The 20649-nt window shown below is 37.8% G+C and overlaps 1 protein-coding gene across 1 annotated transcript in view; it reads right to left on the reverse strand.

The window, feature by feature from the left end:
- Window positions 1-2934: 2934 nt before the first annotated feature.
- Window positions 2935-20649, reverse strand: part of cntnap5 (contactin associated protein family member 5) — a 294459-nt gene continuing 276744 nt past the window's right edge. Inside the window, exons 22-24 of the mRNA XM_031893445.1 lie at window positions 19931-20149; window positions 6165-6236; window positions 2935-4492 (exon numbers count right to left, since the gene is read on the reverse strand). Of these exons, the coding sequence (XP_031749305.1) occupies window positions 4296-4492; window positions 6165-6236; window positions 19931-20149 (488 nt within the window). The 3' untranslated portion in view covers window positions 2935-4295. The remainder of the gene's footprint in view (window positions 4493-6164; window positions 6237-19930; window positions 20150-20649) is intronic.

The following is a 20649-nucleotide window of genomic DNA, read 5'->3' on the forward strand; positions in this document are numbered from 1 at the left end:
AGTGCCAAAATCAGATTTTCTACAAATCCATGCCTGCCAAATAAATTCACTCATCACCATTAGTAATGGAAATATTTTCTGAGTTCTGAGTGGTTGTTGGAATTAGAAAATTAAACAAATTAAAATCTACCAGAGACTGACATGACTGGTTTGTTTCCAGCAGGACAACCAATGTTAGGTTGAGGAACTCTAACGAGGTGATTTATCAGTGGTCGAGTTTGATTTTTTTTCTTGATTTGAGCTTAAAAAATTCAAAATTCAAGTTATGGTTCGAAAACTCGAATTTTTGGCATTTATTAAGTGCAGAAAAACCCGGAAACTTGAATGTAGAAATTTGCCATCTAACAGCTTGTGAGTCTCTATAGAAGTCAATGGGAGTTGCCCTAGGCAAAGCCAAGGCAAATTTGCAAAGTTGAATTTTTCTAAACTTGAAAATTTTGCGGTATTCGAAAATTTTGACTTTGTATTCAATTTATAATTCAAACGGGTTTGCCTTACTGATAAATAAACAAGCATTCGAGAGTTTATTCGTTTTAGAAAAACAAACTCAAATTCACAAAGTCGAAAATTGATAAATCAGCCCATGAGATAAATCAAAAGACGTAGTAGTTCCCCTTTAAGTACAATCGCATGTATCAGAACAAAAGGTGGCATTGTAATATTACATTCTTCAATCAATGCAGGACTTTTCTATCAAAAGAAAAACACTGGACAACGAATAAAAACAAGGGATGAAGGTATAAAACCGTTGCTTAGAGAGGCCGTAATGACGATATTGTACTATAGGGGGATCAGTGAGCCCCTAACGCAGGGATCCCCAACCTTTCTTACTCGGGAGCCACAATCAAATGTAAAAAGACTTGGGGACTTTGCAACACAAGCACCATAAAAGTTCATGGAGGAGCCAAATAAGGGCTGTGATTGGCTATTAGGGGCCTCTATGCACCCTATCAGCTTACAGGGGCTTTATTTGGTAGGAAATCTTGTTTTTATTCAACCAAAACTTGCCCCCAAGTCAGGAATTCAAAAATAACTCCCTGGTTTGGGGGCATTGAGAGCAACATCCAAGGGGTTGGGGAGCAACATGTTCCCCCCGAGTCCCTGGTTGGGGATCACTCCCCTAACGGATACAGAGCACAAGCATCACATATTCTGCTTCTTTTTCCTCTAAACACATGAACTCAACTAGAAATATTACAATCGATATTATTTACGTGAATGTTTTCCCTTTTCACAAAAAAACATTACAAATCTTTGTCAGATCATTTCCGACCTCTTTGGTCAGAATTAAGAATTTGTTTTATTAAACCTACAGTTTTTTTGCATATCAAATCAAGAGGTGGTGGATAGTGATGAGCGAATCTGTCCAGTTTTTGCTTCGCCGAAAAATTCGCTAAATTCCTGAAAACATTTCGAATTATTTGTGAAACGCGGCTAATGTTTTATGTGACTCTTTTTGCCTGACCAACTTAATTGATGCAGCCCGGACTTTTTTTTTTACATGAATGGAACTTTTTTCTTTTTTTTCGGCAGTTTCGCCGAGAAATTCGCCAATGGCAAAATGCGGAATCTCCAAAAACATTCGCTCATCACTAGTTTTGGATTAATTTCGACTGATTCATTTGCTTTGAAATAAAAATGTCGCTCATCTCTGGTCGAGAGTGCACTGAGCGATTGCAATAGGCACAGAGAAATGGTGAAACACACCAAAAATATTCATAGCATCCCTCAAAACAATCAAAGATCTAGTAAAAAGGCATACCGTTGTACATATATTTACAATATTTCAGGGAGTCGTTTTTTGGGGGGGGGGGTACTGCCGACTGCAGTCGTATTCATGGCTATTCCACATGTTATAACACATGGCGGCACAAAAGAATCCCAAAATAATGGGCACTTCATCATCATTTGTTACAGTTGTTGCTTCCAGATGCCAATGAGGTGAATCCCAAGAGTGGATTTGGTGCAGAAAGTGGCAAATTGTGGCAGAATTCTGGATGCTTCTATAGTAAGAACTTCAATAAAGTTGGAATCCCATTATACATATAACGTTATAATTTTAGCCCTCAGTGCTTACCCCTGATTTATATTCCAGGGGGCTGATTTACTAATCCACGAATCTGAATGGGAAAAATTCGGATTGGAAAATGAACATTTTGCGACTTTTTTGTATTTTTTGCAACTTTTTCGTAGCCTTTACGACTTGCGCGAATTGTTGCGACTTTTTCATAGCCATTACAAATTTCGTGAATTGTCGCAACTTTTTCATAGCCATTATGACTTTCGGGAATTGTAGCGACTTTTTCATAGCCATTACGACTTTCGCAAATTGTCGCGACTTTTTCGTATTGAGCGCTCGAAAAAGTCGCAAAATACCGATCATTACGAAAAAACGCATTCGGGCGCTTTTTGGACGTTCATGGATTAGTAAATGTGCCCCTAGGTGTAGGATCTGTTATCTGGGAGTCCATTATCCCAACCCATCGTTCATTGTTTCTCTGTAATAATAATAATAAAGTGGTACCTTGTAAATGTAACTAACCCAACATGAATCAAGTGCACTTATCACCCTATAACTGCTTCCCCCACCACAGGTGCAGTCTAAGGGCTCTGGCACACGGGGAGATTAGTCGCCCGCGACAAATCTCCCTGGTCACGGGCGACTAATCTCCCCGAATTGCCATCCCACCGGCAAAAATGTAAGTCGCCGGTGGGATGGCACACGTTGCACAGGCGATTTCGGCAAATTGCTGAAGTTGCCTCGCGAGGCACTTTCGGCGATTTGCCGAAATCGCGCCGCTGCGTGTGCCATCCCACCGGCGACTTACATTTTCGCCGGTGGGATGGCAACTGATGGCAACTCGGGGAGATTAGTCGCCCGCGAACAGGGAGTTTTGTCGCGGGCGACTAATCTCCCCGTGTGCCAGAGTCCTAATAGAGCCCACACTCCAGTTGGGGGTAACAATAGTGTTTTTCATAAAAGCCAGTCCCCAACACCGTAGGACGGCAGCAATGGGAGGGAGCTACCAGTGCAGGTTGCCATGTTATTTAGCGGACATGTGCCTAATGAGCAAGACTCCCCACTCGTTCATTATGTGCATGAGTATAATGTAGTGGCAGTGGATGTGATTAACCCGCCTACAGGCACATAATGAGCGAGTAGTGATGAGCGAATTGTTTTGCCAAGCAGGGATTCCCAGAAAAATTCTGAATTTCACCATGGGTGAATTGTTTTGTGAAACGTCAGCAAAATTTTGCCGGCTGCGTCAAAAAAAAGGTGAGAGTGCATCAAACAGAGGCACAGTCGTGCCAAAAAAGGGCACGGTCGCATACAAAAAGGCGTATTAGCGTCAAAACAGTCGTGCACGTCAAAAGACTCACATGGTACCAACATTTGCCAAATTTTTTCTACCACTTTTTCTGCAAAGTGAATTAGGATGAATCACTCATCACTATGATCTAGTTCTGAAACTCAATATGGCTGCCCAAAATGGGAGCTCCCTCCCGACGCAGGCAGCTTAGCACTGTAGCCATGGGCGTATTTATAATAAGGCACCCAAGGCACCTTCGGGTGCCTATGTTTTCTTTTTTTATTTCATTCAAAATAAAAATACCCCCAGCCTCCGCCGTGGATTTCTATAGCCCATCCAACGACGGAGCTTGGGGGTAGGGGGTCCCAAACACCACCCGTTCTGACTCTATTAGCAATTTTTAGGTGATAGTTGCCCTTTAACAACAAGACCATTGAAGTAAGTTGCTTCTAAAATATTACAAACTATATTTTAGTAGACCTTTATCATTTCCCAGTGTTCCACATAACAGATCCTACAATGTACAGGAATCATGGGAGCTAAATGGCTTTAAATCCATGAACATTTCCCAGATTTCTTTTGGCCTAAAAGCTCACACTCGTTGCCACAAAGTTACATTGCAATTCATGTTTTCTAGGCACCGAATTCTTCAGCGACTCTTTGTCTAATGGTACAAATGTATTTAGTGCGGAATGACCGAGCGGACTTGACTTTTCTAGTGTGAAATAAGAGTTAATGGCTACAAGGTGAGCACAAACGATGCTTGGAAACTCCTGGAAATGGAATAATACAAACAGAAAGCATGCGTGCCGGGGGCCGTGGTCAGTAGCCGCTGCGCCACAGAGGGAGCCGTGAAGCTTATGACAAGAAGGAGGCACTGTGAGGAGATTGCCACATACTCTCGAGCTGGGTCATTTCTTTCCAAAGGAAAAAAACACTGTAAGGATTTAGCTAAAAAGAGCAGAGAATTAAAAATAAAGTCTATCAGATAAAATATTCCTTTTTACACTCGCTCACTGCGTTCTGCAAGTCCATCTCATTGCGGAAGGAGTTCTCCATGCTGCTCGGATATTCTTTCTCCTTTTTCTGATTTTTCCTGTGCGTTTCTTTGTGTTGGTATAGAATCTTGGTCATTATGGCCACAATGCAGAAAATGATGAATACCGTCACGGCGATGACTCCTACGAGAATAAAAAACAAAAACAAACAACGGATTTTAATTGAAGAAAACGAGTAACGTGAACGTATTCCGGAAACCAAGAGGCAGATTTATGTATTTTGTGTTCCCCGATTGAGAAGCCATTTCGATTTCAATAGTGATCAATAGTGATGAGCAAATTTTTGCACTTCGCTACAGGCGAATTGTTTTGTGAATTTTCGGTGTGTCAAAAAAAAAAAGTTGCGGTCAAAATAGGCACGGTTGCGACAAAATGGGCACGGTCACATAAAAAAAAGATATGGGCGACAAAAAAGTTGTGCGACAAATGCGTTTTCGCAGATTTTTCACCGTTTTGCTAATTTTCTTGCCGGAACAGATTTGCTCATCACTAGTGATCAATATTTTGTCCTGATGTGCAGCAAAATTGCAATTAGGGATGCACCAAATCCAGGGTTCTCGTTACCCCTTCCTTTTCCTATTTTGGAAATTAGGATTTGGTTTAGTATTCGTCAGAATCTTTTGTGAAGGATTCGGGGTTCGGCCGGATCCTAAAATAGTAGATTCGGTGCATCCCTAAACTCAACAAATAATAAATTTGCCTCTTAGTAACACATTGGGGCACATTAATCAAAGTACGATTACTTCAGAAAGTTTTCATGCTCTGCGTATATTCTGCAATTTTTTTGTTAATTTGCGCAACTTTTTCGTACTTTGCGACAAAATTTATGCAACAAAATCGTATTTGTCGCAACGAGTATGAAAGTTTCGGAATTCATTCAAAGTCCTTTGGGAAAGCTTCCCACATCATGCATTGAAGTGTCAAAGTCAGAAAGGGTTTTTGCCCTTTACAATTGTTGGGATACGAAAATTTTGTGACTATCGGATCTCCATTCGCAAACGATCGTTTCAATATGAAAATTTCGGGAACTTTCAGATGGTAAGTACGAAATTTTTGTATTCAAACGAAAATAATTTTTTGCAGTCATCAGAAATGATCGGATTTCGTGATTCGGATTCGTACATTAGTGAATCTGCCCCTTAGTAACACAGTTATATTATGTGGTTTTCTCTGATTCATTTATACCATGTGACTAGTGATGGGAGAAATTTTTCGCCAGGCATGGATTTGTGGCGAATTTCACCTTTGGCGGAGTTTCTCTCAAAACAGGCACAAAAATTTGCAGTGTGCCAAAAAATTGTTGCTCACCTCATAAAAAATTGTTGCGAAAAAAAAATGACGCGCATCCAAAAAATTGTGCACGCAACAATTTTTTTGGGACACAAATCTTTGTAAATCTTTGTAAATTTCTTGGTGAAGTGGAAAAGGACAGATTCGCTCATCTCTACTGTCCCGTTTCGCTGACAATTTCACCAAACTTTGTAAAGAACAGCTAAATTTTTCGAAAAATGGAATTTGTTGTGCGCTCCAAAAAAAATTTCTGTTCGCGCCAGAAAAGTGTTGTGCGTGTCAAAAAAATTCAGCGCAAACCAATTTTTTTTTGCCGCGCAGCATTTTTTTGTCACTGTGAATTTTCCCGTGTCCGCGAATCCAGACTTGCCAAAAAATTCACTAGTGACATACATAGAGGATGATCATGGGTGGGGCCAATGGGTGGGGCCAATAAAAAATGATGAATAATGCATGAGGCTGCAACAAATGATAATTGTACAGGAAACCAGTCTCAATGAAATACCTCCAATGACCGCAGAATCACTTCTTACAGCATTAGTTATGGGTTCCCGATCATCATCCTTTCCAAAGGGACCTGGAAATAGTAAAAATGTGAAAAATTAGAATGTGTATTGACTTTAGTGTATTGGTTTAGTATTTTATACCCCTCATGACAAAATGTAAAATAATACATAGAGGGCACCACAAAGGGGTCACTAGATGTTACTGGGCCCCACAGCAAATTCAGTTTAGGGCACCAAAACATTGGTCTACAAGATATATTGAAATTGCTCATTAATTATGGCTTCACTGGGCCCCCTACACTCCTGGGCCCCATGCAACTGCAGGGTCTGCTTCCTCTGTAGTTACCCCCCTGGGGCAAAGAACGTCTACAATTTTAATAATAACATTGGAAGAAAGAAAAATCAGTTATAACTGGAGTAATGTGGTGGGAGATACAAAGTAATGGGACTTCATAGGTCACTATTAAGAACTCATTTATTAACATAGGGCAAAGTCAAGAGGCAAAACTCTGGGGTGGAGCTTAGAGGGTTAAGTCTTACTCTACAGGAAGAGCTGCTTGTGTTCAGGGGCACAGATTGGATGGTTGATCAGTGGCAAAAAGGTGCTGGGAGGTCCAAGGCATTTGGGTGTCCTACATACAGCCAACTAAGACGAGTCATGGTCTAAACAATAGTACAGTATCCAAAAATTTCAATCTTTACATTTAGGGGGGCATTTACTAACGCTCAATTTTTTTGGTTCAGGTTTTTAATGCCAAAATATGCCGGATAAAAAAGTGATTTTGTCACGGTTTATTATGCGGCAAAACCACAAATCCAAAAGCAAAATTAAGCCATCTAAAACCTGTCGAGATCATGTAGAAGTCAAAGGCCCTTTACATTGAAAAGATCTTTCTTTTGGGGGTTTTTTTTGACACCGGCTTTGTGACTATTCAAAAAAGTTTTCGTGGAAGTGAGTTTAGTCATGGTTTTAAAAAAAAAAAAAAAAACTAGAAAACCATGAAAATTTTGGGAACAGATTTATCAAAATGTGAGTTTAGAGCTTAATACATAAAAAGGGAATTTATCAATATTTATCAAACTCACCATTTTATAAATACATTTCTAAAAATCCCATAGGAATGAATAAAACTAGGGTGAGTTTTTGGGGCCCATTTACTAAACTATAGAACTATAGAACATTTCAGAATGTATGCAAAAATTTTGGTCACAATTTCATGTGTTTTTTGTAGTAAATGTGCCCCATAATGTATTAAGCTCTAAACTTAGAAGAGGGAAGGCAGAGGGGACATGATAGACACATTCCAATATAACAAATAAATTAGCAGAGTTCAGGAGAGATGTCAAGCAAAATGATGCCTTGGGCTAAAGGATAAAGAAAACGAAAAAAGACTTCTTCACAGAAAAGGGGGATAAATATATTGAAACGTTCTCTGGCAGAATTGGCTGAGACTCCCTTAGAGGCCCATTTACTAAACAATTTTCAAATAAATTCATATTTTTTTCTAAATTATAGAACATTTCGGAATGTATGCGAAAAAGTTTGTTAAAATTCTGTGAGTTTTTCATGGTTTTTGGTAAATTTCCACAAAAAAAATTGGGAAAATTTTTGAGCAAAGAATACAAACATTTCGTAATTCGTTATCGCTTTGGTTACACTTTCATCTGGACTTTTTTGCCAGGTTGGATCTGTCGAGTCCCCATTGAGTCCTATGGAAGGCTTCCAAAGCCAGAACCATTTCCGTGGTGTTTACGAAAATGTTGTGACTTTTGAAACTCGTATTTTCGTACGAATGATAAAAGCATTGTCGGGACATTTTAGAACTACAGAAATTATCGTGGTTACTTTGAAATTGTACCAGAGGGGACATGATAGACACATTCTAATATAACAAATAAATTAGCAGAGTTCAGGAGAGATGTCAAACAAAATGATGCCTTGGGCTAAAGGATAAAGGAAAATGAAAAACGACTTCTTCACAGAAAAGGGGGATAAATATATAGAAACGTTCTCTGGCAGAATTAAGACTCCCTTAGGGGCCCATTTACTAAACAATTTTCAAATAAATTCATATTTATTTGAATTATAATTATAGAACATTTCGGAATGTATGTGAAAAAGTTTGTTAAAATTCTGTGAGTTTTTCATGGTTTTTGGTAAATTTCCACAAAAAAAATTGGGAAAATTTTTGAGCAAAGAATACAAACATTTCGTAATTCGTTATCGCTTTGGTTACACTTTCATCGGGATTTTTTTGCCAGGTTGGATCTGTCGAGTGCCCATTGAGTCCTATTGAAGGCTTCCAAAGCCAGAACCGTTTCCGTGGTGTTTACGAAAATTTTGTGACTTTTGAAACTCGTATTTTCGTACGAATGATAAAAGCATTGTTGGGACATTTTAGAACTACAGAAATTATCGTCGAAATTAAACCACATCGCGTTTCAAGCCCAGAAAAAAAAAAACGCATTTTAGTAAATGTGCCCTTTAGTGGGAGAGATAGAAATCTCCTGTAAGGCAGAGCCAGCCGAGCGCTCGTTCATTAAGAATCAACTCAATATTAATCGTATTTAACTAACGTTCAATAATAATATACGTTTATAAACAAATGATTTAATCGATACATTAACATAATTGAATATAATAACGTATCAGCGTTAATAAATACAGCGACGTGAATATTGAATGGTGATTAATTATACAAAGAAGTGACCGAGGGCACGGAATGAAGAACAAGAAAATAACCGGTTAACCCATTAGTGACCCGGCGCATCTACTGGACATTAAAAGCCCCTGTAAAGGGGAATTATGGCTTTATAATGGGGCAGAAACAGGGGGGGGGGAATGGCAGTTACAGGCTTTCCGACCAAATTGCTCCTTCTAAAGACCAAGTCAGAAAGTCGGAAAATGACAGTTAACAACGGGCTTGGGATTATTTTAACATGTGATGGACAATTCCGGATACTGTGGCTCCGCCCATACGCCTTTCTGTTTCATCGTTCAATCCAAAAATTCTTTGTGGACTTGGAAATGAATGAAGCAAAGGAAAGATACACAGGGTTATGTAATAAAAGGCACTAGTTTGCCCAGGAGCAGTAACCCATAGCAACCAATCAGATGTATGCTTTAAAACAGGTGACCAGTAAATGTTCCTTGCTATTGGTTGCTATGGGTTACTGCTCCTGGGGAAACTTAGGGGCTGATTCATTAAAACAAGAGCTTGAATCCCGAATGGGAAAAATTCGGATTGGATACGATAATTTCCGAAGATCGCAAATATCACGAAAATGCGTACGAAAAAAATCGTATTAGTCACGATAATATCGTATTGGCGATCCGAAAGTCAGGAAATTTACGTACCGGACCTTTGTAAACAGCGGGAAAACCTTTTCCGATTTTTTCGCGCAAGCGTCAAAAAATACGGCGAAAATGCGCTCAGATCGTTCGTGTCTTAATAAATTTGCCCCTAAGTGTCTTTTATCACGTAACCCTCATAGAGTCTTATTTTCCCATTCTCTGTCTGCAGCTCAATGTAATCTATTCATGTTAAAGGGAAACTATACCCCCAGTTCATATTATGTTAAGGGACCTATTAAAGAATCTCCCCAAACTGGAATATATATATCAGTAAATATTGCCCTTTTACACCCTTTCCCTTGAGCCGCCATTTTGTGATGGGCTGTGTGCTCCCTCAGAGATCAGCTGACAGGAAGTGATGCAGCTCTAACTGTAACAGGAAGTAGTGTGGGAGCAAAAGGCAGAACTCTGCCCATTCATTGGCTGATGGGGCCTAGCATGTATGTGTGCCTTGGCTTGTTTGTTTGCACTGTGAATCCTATGAGCCCAGGGGGCGGGGCTTAGTACTTAAAATGGCAGTTTCCTATTTAGGATTACCCAATAACACAAACTTCTAATAAAGTATATTTTTATGAAAATGGTTTATTTAGATGAAGCAGGGTTTTACATATATAAATATATTTTTATACAGACCTACATTGTTTGGGGGTGTGGTTTTATTGTTATTGTTACTTTTCATATCTCCTATTCATATCCCAGTCTCTCCTTCAAATCACTCCCCTGGTTGCTAAGGTAATTTGGACCCTAGCAACCAGATAGCCGTTATATCTCCAAACTACAGAGCTGCTGAACAATTATTGAAATAATAAAAAAACTACAGATAATAAAAAATGAAGACCAATTGCAAATTGTCTAAGACTATTACTCTCTCTATCATACTAAGGGGCTGATTTACTAAGACACGATTTCGAATCCGAATTGGAAAAATTCCGATTGGAAACGAACATTTTGCGACTTTTTCGTATTTTTTGCGATTTTTTTCAGCGTCTTTACGATTTTTGCGTAAAAATTAAAGTTTTTCGGCGTCTTTACGATTTTTGCGTAAAAACGCAAGTTTTTCGGCGTCTTTACGAAAGTTGCGCAAAGTCGCGATTTTTTCGTAGCGTTAACACTTGCGCGCAAAGTCGCGCCTTTTTCGTAGCGTTAAAACTTAAAAGGCGCGACGTTTCGCGCAAGTTTTAACGCTACGAAAAAATCGCGACTTTGCGCAACTTTCGTAATGGCTACGGAAAACTCGCGTTTTTACGCAAAAATCGTAAAGACGCCGAAAAACTCACGTTTTTACGCAAAAATCGTAAAGACGCCGAAAAACTCGCGTTTTTACGCAAAAATCGTAAAGACGCCGAAAAAAATTGCAAAATTACCGATCATTACGAAAAAACGCATTCGGCCCGTTCGTGGGTTAGTAAATGTGCCCCAAAGAGTTCTTTGGTTTATTTGGTTATCTCCTTGCCAAAAACAAGCCCATGTCCTTGTTCTGTTTCTGTCTTTAACTCTTTAAATGCCAATCGTGCATGTTTCTACCCTCAAGTCAAACCAATGGGGAAACCTTACTGGTTTCCTATCTTCAACCAATCACAGAAGATCTGACCAAGTCCAGACTGGGTTTCCATTGAACCTTGAGCCCATCTCTAAATGATACAGAAGTGGATTTTGTGCCGTGTAATAGCCAGTATCTAAGCCCTGGCCGCCCCTAGGGACTGGGGGGGAGGAGTAAATCATAGAAATATTGATTCCGTCTGTAGGGCTTCACAATACACATTGGGTGTTGCCTTCAAAACCATGAGAGATTTCATCAGATCTCAGAATATTGTAACCATCGATCCTAAATGCCAAAGTATAAAACAAAACCCGATGATTCTGTGCAACCTTGATTTATGGGCCGTGCTAAATGGTCGATTTCAACCCGGCAGCTTCCAGATTCCTGTATAAAGAGTATCATTTAACCATGAAATAAACCCAATAGGGCTGTTCTGCCCCAATAAGGGGTAATTATATCTTAGTTGGGATCAAGTACAGGTACTGTTTTATTATTACAGAGAAAAGGGAATCATTTAACCATTAAATAAACCCAATAGGGCTGTTCTGCCCCCAATAAGGGGTAATTATATCTTAGTTGGGATCAAGTACAGGTACTGTTTTATTATTACAGAGAAAAGGGAATCATTTAACCATGAAATAAACCCAATAGGGCTGTTCTGCCCCAATAAGGGGTAATTATATCTTAGTTGGGATCAAGTACAGGTACTGTTTTATTATTACAGAGAAAAGGGAATCATTTAACCATGAAATAAACCCAATAGGGCTGTTCTGCCCCAATAAGGGGTAATTATATCTTAGTTGGGATCAAGTACAGGTACTGTTTTATTATTACAGAGAAAAGGGAATCATTTAACCATGAAATAAACCCAATAGGGCTGTTCTGCCCCAATAAGGGGTAATTATATCTTAGTTGGGATCAAGTACAGGTACTGTTTTATTATTACAGAGAAAAGGGAATCATTTAACCATTAAATAAACCCAATAGGGCTGTTCTGCCCCCAATAAGGGGTAATTATATCTTAGTTGGGATCAAGTACAGGTACTGTTTTATTATTACAGAGAAAAGGGAATCATTTAACCATGAAATAAACCCAATAGGGCTGTTCTGCCCCAATAAGGGGTAATTATATCTTAGTTGGGATCAAGTACAGGTACTGTTTTATTATTACAGAGAAAAGGGAATCATTTAACCATGAAATAAACCCAATAGGGCTGTTCTGCCCCAATAAGGGTAATTATATCTTAGTGGGATCAAGTACAGGTACTGTTTTATTATTACAGAGAAAAGGAATCATTTAACCATTAAATAACCCAATAGGGCTGTTCTGCCCCAATAAGGGGTAATTATATCTTAGTTGGATCAAGTACAGGTACTGTTTTATTATTACAGAGAAAAGGGAATCATTTAACCATGAAATAAACCCAATAGGGCTGTTCTGCCCAATAAGGGGTAATTATATCTTAGTTGGGATCAAGTACAGGTACTGTTTTATTATTACAGAGAAAAGGAATCATTTAACCATGAAATAAACCCAATAGGGCTGTTCTGCCCATAAGGGGTAATTATATCTTAGTTGGATCAAGTACAGGTACTGTTTTATTATTACAGAGAAAAGGAATCATTTAACCATGAATAAACCCAATAGGGCTGTTCTGCCCCCAATAAGGTAATTATATCTTAGTTGGGATCAAGTACAGGTACTGTTTTATTATTACAGAGAAAAGGGAATCATTTAACCATTAAATAAACCCAATAGGGCTGTTCTGCCCCAATAAGGGGTAATTATATCTTAGTTGGGATCAAGTACAGGTACTGTTTTATTATTACAGAGAAAAGGGAATCATTTAACCATGAAATAAACCCAATAGGGCTGTTCTGCCCCAATAAGGGGTAATTATATCTTAGTTGGGATCAAGTACAGGTACTGTTTTATTATTACAGAGAAAAGGGAATCATTTAACCATGAAATAAACCCAATAGGGCTGTTCTGCCCCAATAAGGGGTAATTATATCTTAGTTGGGATCAAGTACAGGTACTGTTTATTATTACAGAGAAAAGGGAATCATTTAACCATGAAATAAACCCAATAGGGCTGTTCTGCCCCAATAAGGGGTAATTATATCTTAGTTGGGATCAAGTACAGGTACTGTTTTATTATTACAGAGAAAAGGGGATCATTTAACCATGAAATAAACCCAATAGGGCTGTTCTGCCCCAATAAGGGGTAATTATATCTTAGTTGGGATCAAGTACAGGTACTGTTTTATTATTACAGAGAAAAGGGAATCATTTTACCATTAAATAAACCCAATAGGGCTGTTCTGCCCCCAATAAGGGGTAATTATATCTTAGTTGGGATCAAGTACAGGTACTGTTTTATTATTACAGAGAAAAGGGAATCATTTTACCATTAAATAAACCCAATAGGGCTGTTCTGCCCCCAATAAGGGGTAATTATATCTTAGTTGGGATCAAGTACAGGTACTGTTTTATTATTACATATATATTTGTGTGGCTGCTGATTGAGCAGCATTGAACATCTAAGTAATGAATACAGTGGAATGAATTAATAATTTGTGGTAATTCTGTTTGTGATTCTAGGAATTCCTTGTGCTATTAACATGCAATGGTTTCATAAATATGCAAGACATGATTTAGTAACATGAAGTGTTCCTGCAATCCCTTATCCGCCGCCTACACAACACTCTAAAGGAAAGCGGAGCTGTGAAAATATATTCATATTCATGGATCAAATATGCGCTGAGGGAGTGTCTGCCGCATTGGGGGTGAGTTATTAACGGGTGAATTCAAGTTGGTTTTAAAACTGAAATGTCTGATATTTATTAACTGCAAAAAACCCGAAAACTCGAATGTAAACATTCGCCATGTAAAAGCTTGCGAGTTTCTATAGAAGTCAATGGGAGTCAGTTAAGCCGCAGCTTTTTTTTGACATTTTTTCGAATTTCGAAACTCAAGTTGGTATTTTTTTTTTTGCATTTATTAAATGTCATGATAATGTTGGTGGGGTGAAACTAAAATATTGAGTTCATTGTCCGATAATCACAATCTTTTCAAACAATTCATGAAAATGAAATGGCCATTCATTTCCACCAATCCTCTTAATTTTTCCCCAAACAGGAAGTGCTCCGGCGGCCATTTTAGGAGCATTGGGGCTCATTCATGGAAAACAATAATAGTGTTTAAATTTCACTTTAAATTGGGTGGCATAGAAAACAATGATGGGATTAACTTCCCCTTGAAACTGTGTGAAATAGAAAACAATGAGGGGATTAACTTCCCCTTGAAAGTGTGTGAAATAGAAAACAATGATGGGATTAACTTCCCCTTGAAACTGTGTGAAATAGAAAACAATGAGGGGATTAACTTCCCCTTGAAAGTGTGTGAAATAGAAAACAATGATGGGACTAACTTCCCCTTGAAACTGTGTGAAATAGAAAACAATGAGGGGATTAACTTCCCCTTGAAACTGTGTGAAATAGAAAACAATGAGGGGATTAACTTCCCCTTGAAAGTGTGTGAAATAGAAAACAATGATGGGATTAACTTCCCCTTGAAACTGTGTGAAATAGAAAACAATGAGGGGATTAACTTCCCCTTGAAAGTGTGTGAAATAGAAAACAATGATGGGACTAACTTCCCCTTGAAACTGTGTGAAATAGAAAACAATGATGGGATTAACTTCCCCTTGAAACTGTGTGAAATAGAAAACAATGAGGGGATTAACTTCCCCTTGAAAGTGTATAGCAAAAGAACAGGCTGACAATGAGTACTCACTTCTTTAACCATTTTTGGGTTAAACTCGAACATTTCTAGTATTTGAAGATTTCCATAGGACTCAATGTTACTCAACAGATCAAATCTTCCGAAACCAAAAGTGGCCATACACGCTAAGATCTGCCCAGTTGGCGAGGTCACCAATCGATCTTCTCCCGATATCCCCACCTACGGGTGGGTGATATTGGGCTAATTGGGTCGTTTGGCCCTTGGCCCAAATTATCAAATTACAACGACGGGTATAGGCATCCGTCAGTTCTGGGACCTCATCAACAAGCCGTTGCGGCCTCCGTTCCGACTAAATTTCAAACCTGCCCAATCGAGATCTTCCTGATTTCAGCCCAGATGTTGGTCAGGCAGGCCCATCGGTAGTGCCGATAAGCTGCCGAATCTGTCTATGGGACCGATATCGGCAGCTAGAATAAGCCCGTCTATGGGCACCTTAAGTGTTAATAAATCTCAAATTATACAAGTTATTTTTAAACAATTCAAAATTTTCGGTGGGAAATTTCCGAAAATTTTTGGAAAAACAATATCAGAAAAATCGAGTACTGGCGCAAACCCATTCGTAAATCTCGAAAATATCTCGAAGTCAAATAAAATCGACTTTTTGTCCAAATTGCTTAGTAAATGGGCCCCTTGATCTGCAGGGTTAATTCAAGGTTGACCCAAGGTAAGGAGATGATCTTCTCACATCTTTCTATAGGGTTTTCCATCCCAGTATGTTCCCCACATGCAAGATTTATACCTGTCACTGTGATTACAGAAGTAGAGAATATTTACGGGTAATTAAGCATTTGAGCTTTTCAACGAGGAATCTCTATAGTCTGCCCGACAGCTGGATTTCTAGGCCCAACCTCTCCTTCCTCCTCCTTACCCACAAGGCACTTCTCTGTGTATTCGATTCCTTCATTAAACCCTAGTAACTGGCCATTACCAACACTGTTCATTGTTTGATTGCACAATGAGAAGATGTGGATTTATTATGTTTGGTTTTGGAAATGTGTCTATAAAAGCCGATGAGCGTTTGTGAATACTCGCCATTACTAAACGCATTAACAGTTACGGGCTGCAATTAAAACAAAGCACTTAGGGAGAGCTCATTTACATATATTCTAATACAATTTGGCGACTTCCAAAAAATCCCCGGCCATTAATCATCGCAAATCTTCCATTTACGTCTCACAATCATTATTTCATCCGCGGAAACCAATAAACCAAAGACCAAAGGATCAATCCTGGAACCTACGTGTAACGGAACGAGAATTCTCTACCCTACATCCCATAATCACTGGGGATAAGAAAATGTTTAAAACTTAAAGCTATAGGCACCATCAGGAGCTTGACCAATGGCTGCGTAACATGGTCTATTTATTACACTATGGGGCAGATTTATCAAAATGTGAGTTGAGAGTTTAATACATTAAAACTCACCCATGTTCTATTTAGTCCTTTTTAGGAAAGTATTTATCAATGGATGAAAGTTAGAACTCACTATTTGATAAATACACTTCTACAAATCCCATAGGAATAAAAAGAACATGGGTGAGTTTTTATGTCGATCCGAAACCACAACTTTTTCAATTTTTGCCACACAAAAACCAGCATCAAAAATCCAAATATTCACAAATACTTGGGGGTGGATTTACTAAAACTCCATAATTTCTCGTTTTTTAATTTTCAAATTCTACTAAATTCATTTTCTACTACTAAAAAAAAGCCACGAGGAAAAGTCGCTGCGAGAAAAGTCGTAAAGACGTGACTTTTTCCTGGAACCTACATGTAACAGTAGAAGAATTCTCTACCCTACATCCCATAATCACTGGGGATAAGAAAATGTTTAAAAATGAAAGCTAGAGGCACCACCAGGAGCTTGGCCAATGGCTGCATCAAATGTTCTATGTATTACACTAAGGGGCACATTTACTAAAGCTCTATAATTTCTAATTTTTTTAAAAAATTTAGAACTCGACTAAACTCATTAGTACATTTGAGGAAAAGTCACAAAAAAAGCTAATTTTTTGAGTTGTCAATCCGAAACTGTCGCACAAAAACCAGCATCAAAAATCCAAAAACTCACAAATACTTGGGGATGGATTTAGTAAAACTCTAGAATTTCTCATTTTTTTTAATTTTCAAACTTGACTAAACTCATTAATTCATGTGAGGAAGTCACAAAAAACGCAAATTTTTCGAGTTGTCGCTCTGATACCACAACTTTTTCAAATTGTCGCAAAAAAACCAGCATCAAAAAATCCAAAAACTCACAAATACTTAGGGGTGGCTTTATTAAAACTCTAGAATTTCTAAGTTTTTTTAAATTTTCAAATGTGACTAAACTCATTAGTTCATGTGAGGAAAAGTCACCACCGAACCCACCCTGATGGATTCTGCTGAATCCCGAAATGAATCCTAATTAGCATATGCATGGATTTGCACCAAATTTCCGCATTTTGCCATTGGCGAATTGTTGGGCAGGGCCACAAAAAGGGGCGTGGCCGCGGCAAAAAAGCACAGGCAAAAAAAAAGACGTGGATGACAAAAAAAAAACGCGGGGGCGACAAAAACAAAATTGCGCGACAAATGCGTTTTGTGAATTTTTCACCGTTTTGTGAATTTTCTTACCAAAAATTGGTAAGAATGGGACAGATTTGCTCGTCACTATTGGAGACTGTTGGGTTAACAATCTATAAGAAAGATCTTACAATCTACAAGAAAGAGCTTACAATCTACAAGAAAGAGCTTACAATCTACAAGAAAGAGCTTACAATCTACAAGAAAGATCTTACAATCTACAAGAAAGAGTTTACAATCTACAAGAAAGATCTTACAATCCACAAGAAAGAGCTTACAATCTACAAGAAAGATCTTACAATCTACAAGAAAGAGTTTACAATCTACAAGAAAGAGCTTACAATCTACAAGAAAGATCTTACAATCTACAAGAAAGATCTTACAATCTACAAGAAAGAGTTTACAATCTACAAGAAAGAGCTTACAATCTACAAGAAAGAGCTTACAATCTACAAGAAAGATCTTACAATCTACAAGAAAGAGCTTACAATCTACAAGAAAGAGCTTACAATCTACAAGAAAGAGCTTACAATCTACAAGAAAGATCTTACAATCTACAAGAAAGAGCTTACAATCTACAAGAAAGAGTTTACAATCTACAAGAAAGAGCTTACAATCTACAAGAAAGAGCTTACAATCTACAAGAAAGACTTTACAATCTACAAGAAAGATCTTACAATCTACAAGAAAGATCTTACAATCTACAAGAAAGATCTTACAGTCTACAAGAAAGACTTTACAATCTACAAGAAAGATCTTACAATCTACAAGAAAGATCTTACAATCTACAAGAAAGACTTTACAATCAATTACATAGAAAGAGTTTACAATCTCTACAAGAAAGAGACTTTACAATCTACCTACAAGAAAGAGCTTACAATCTACAAGAAAGACTTTACAATCTACAAGAAAGATCTTACAATCTACAAGAAAGATCTTACAATCTACAAGAAAGATCTTACAATCTACAAGAAAGAGATCTACAAGAAAGAGTTTACAATCTACAAGAAAGAGCTTACAATCTACAAGAAAGATCTTACAATCTACAAGAAAGATCTTACAATCTACAAGAAAGATCTTACAATCTACAAGAAAGAGCTTACAATCTACAAGAAAGAGTTTACAATCTTACAATCTACAAGAAAGATCTTACAATCTACAAGAAAGATCTTACAATCTACAAGAAAGAGCTTACAATCTACAAGAAAGAGTTTACAATCTACAAGAAAGAGCTTACAATCTACAAGAAAGAGCTTACAATCTACAAGAAAGATCTTAACAATCTACAAGAAAGATCTTACAATCTACAAGAAAGATCTTACAATCTACAAGAAAGATCTTACAATCTACAAGAAAGATCTTACAATCTACAAGAAAGATCTTACAATCTACAAGAAAGATTTACAATCTACAAGAAAGAGTTTACAATCTACAAGAAAGAGTTTACAATCTACAAGAAAGAGTTTACAATCTACAAGAAAGAGCTTACAATCTACAAGAAAGAGTTTACAATCTACAAGAAAGAGCTTACAATCTACAAGAAAGAGCTTACAATCTACAAGAAAGACTTTACAATCTACAAGAAAGATCTTACAATCTACAAGAAAGATCTTACAATCTACAAGAAAGATCTTACAATCTACAAGAAAGATCTTACAATCTACAAGAAAGATCTTACAATCTACAAGAAAGAGTTTACAATCTACAAGAAAGAGTTTACAATCTACAAGAAAGAGCTTACAATCTACAAGAAAGATCTTACAATCTACAAGAAAGATCTTACAATCTACAAGAAAGAGTTTACAATCTACAAGAAAGAGCTTACAATCTACAAGAAAGAGCTTACAATCTACAAGAAAGAGCTTACAATCTACAAGAAAGAGCTTACAATCTACAAGAAAGAGCTTACAATCTACAAGAAAGAGCTTACAATCTACAAGAAAGATCTTACAATCTACAAGAAAGAGCTTACAATCTACAAGAAAGATCTTACAATCTACAAGAAAGAGTTTACAATCTACAAGAAAGAGCTTACAATCTACAAGAAAGAGCTTACAATCTACAAGAAAGACTTTACAATCTACAAGAAAGATCTTACAATCTACAAGAAAGATCTTACAATCTACAAGAAAGATCTTACAATCTACAAGAAAGACTTTACAATCTACAAGAAAGATCTTACAATCTACAAGAAAGATCTTACAATCTACAAGAAAGACTTTACAATCTACAAGAAAGAGTTTACAATCTACAAGAAAGAGCTTACAATCTACAAGAAAGACTTTACAATCTACAAGAAAGAGCTTACAATCTACAAGAAAGAGCTTACAATCTACAAGAAAGACTTTACAATCTACAAGAAAGAGCTTACAATCTACAAGAAAGAGCTTACAATCTACAAGAAAGAGCTTACAATCTACAAGAAAGAGCTTACAATCTACAAGAAAGAGCTTACAATCTACAAGAAAGAGCTTACAATCTACAAGGCTCTACTCACCCGATGAGGAGTAAGTGGTTGTGACTGTACTCAGGTCGCTCTCCGTGACGGAGCCACAGCTGCACTCAGACAACGTTCCCGTTACGGTTACGGGCGCGATGCTGGGGTGGCGCAGTGCGGCTTTCAGAGGGGCCACGTGATTGTACTGCACAGAGGAGAGACACCCCACGAACCCAAAGGTGTTTGCTTTGGCGACTTCTGAATCAAGTCCTGGATTATCTGCAAAATCAAACAGAAAAGAGTTAATTTAAGGTTGCGCATATAATATCATTAAGGGTTAAAATGATGTAAGCGCTTCAATTTCAGCCTCTAAACTCATTTTTTATATATATTTTTTAAATTAAAACAAAAAATGTATATTAGTGTTTCCCTTAGACAGCTTATTGTACAGCTTATTGTGTGCCCAGAACATTCCTTCTCTGTATATTTGTATTTATACATATGGGTAGGGGGTGCCATAGTGTTTCCCTTAGACAGTACAGTATGGGGGTACAGCTTATTGTGTGCCCAGAACATTCCTTCTCTGTATATTTGTATTTATACATATGGGTAGAGGGTGCCATAGTGTTTCCCTTAGACAGTACAGTATGGGGGTACAGCTTATTGTGTGCCCAGAACATTCCCTCTCTGTATATTTGTATTTCTACATATGGGTAGGGGGTGCCATAGTGTTTCCCTTAGACAGTACAGTATGGGGGTACAGCTTATTGTGTGCCCAG

Source organism: Xenopus tropicalis, chromosome 9 (genome assembly GCF_000004195.4).
Source record: "Xenopus tropicalis strain Nigerian chromosome 9, UCB_Xtro_10.0, whole genome shotgun sequence".
Taxonomy (NCBI): domain Eukaryota; kingdom Metazoa; phylum Chordata; class Amphibia; order Anura; family Pipidae; genus Xenopus; species Xenopus tropicalis.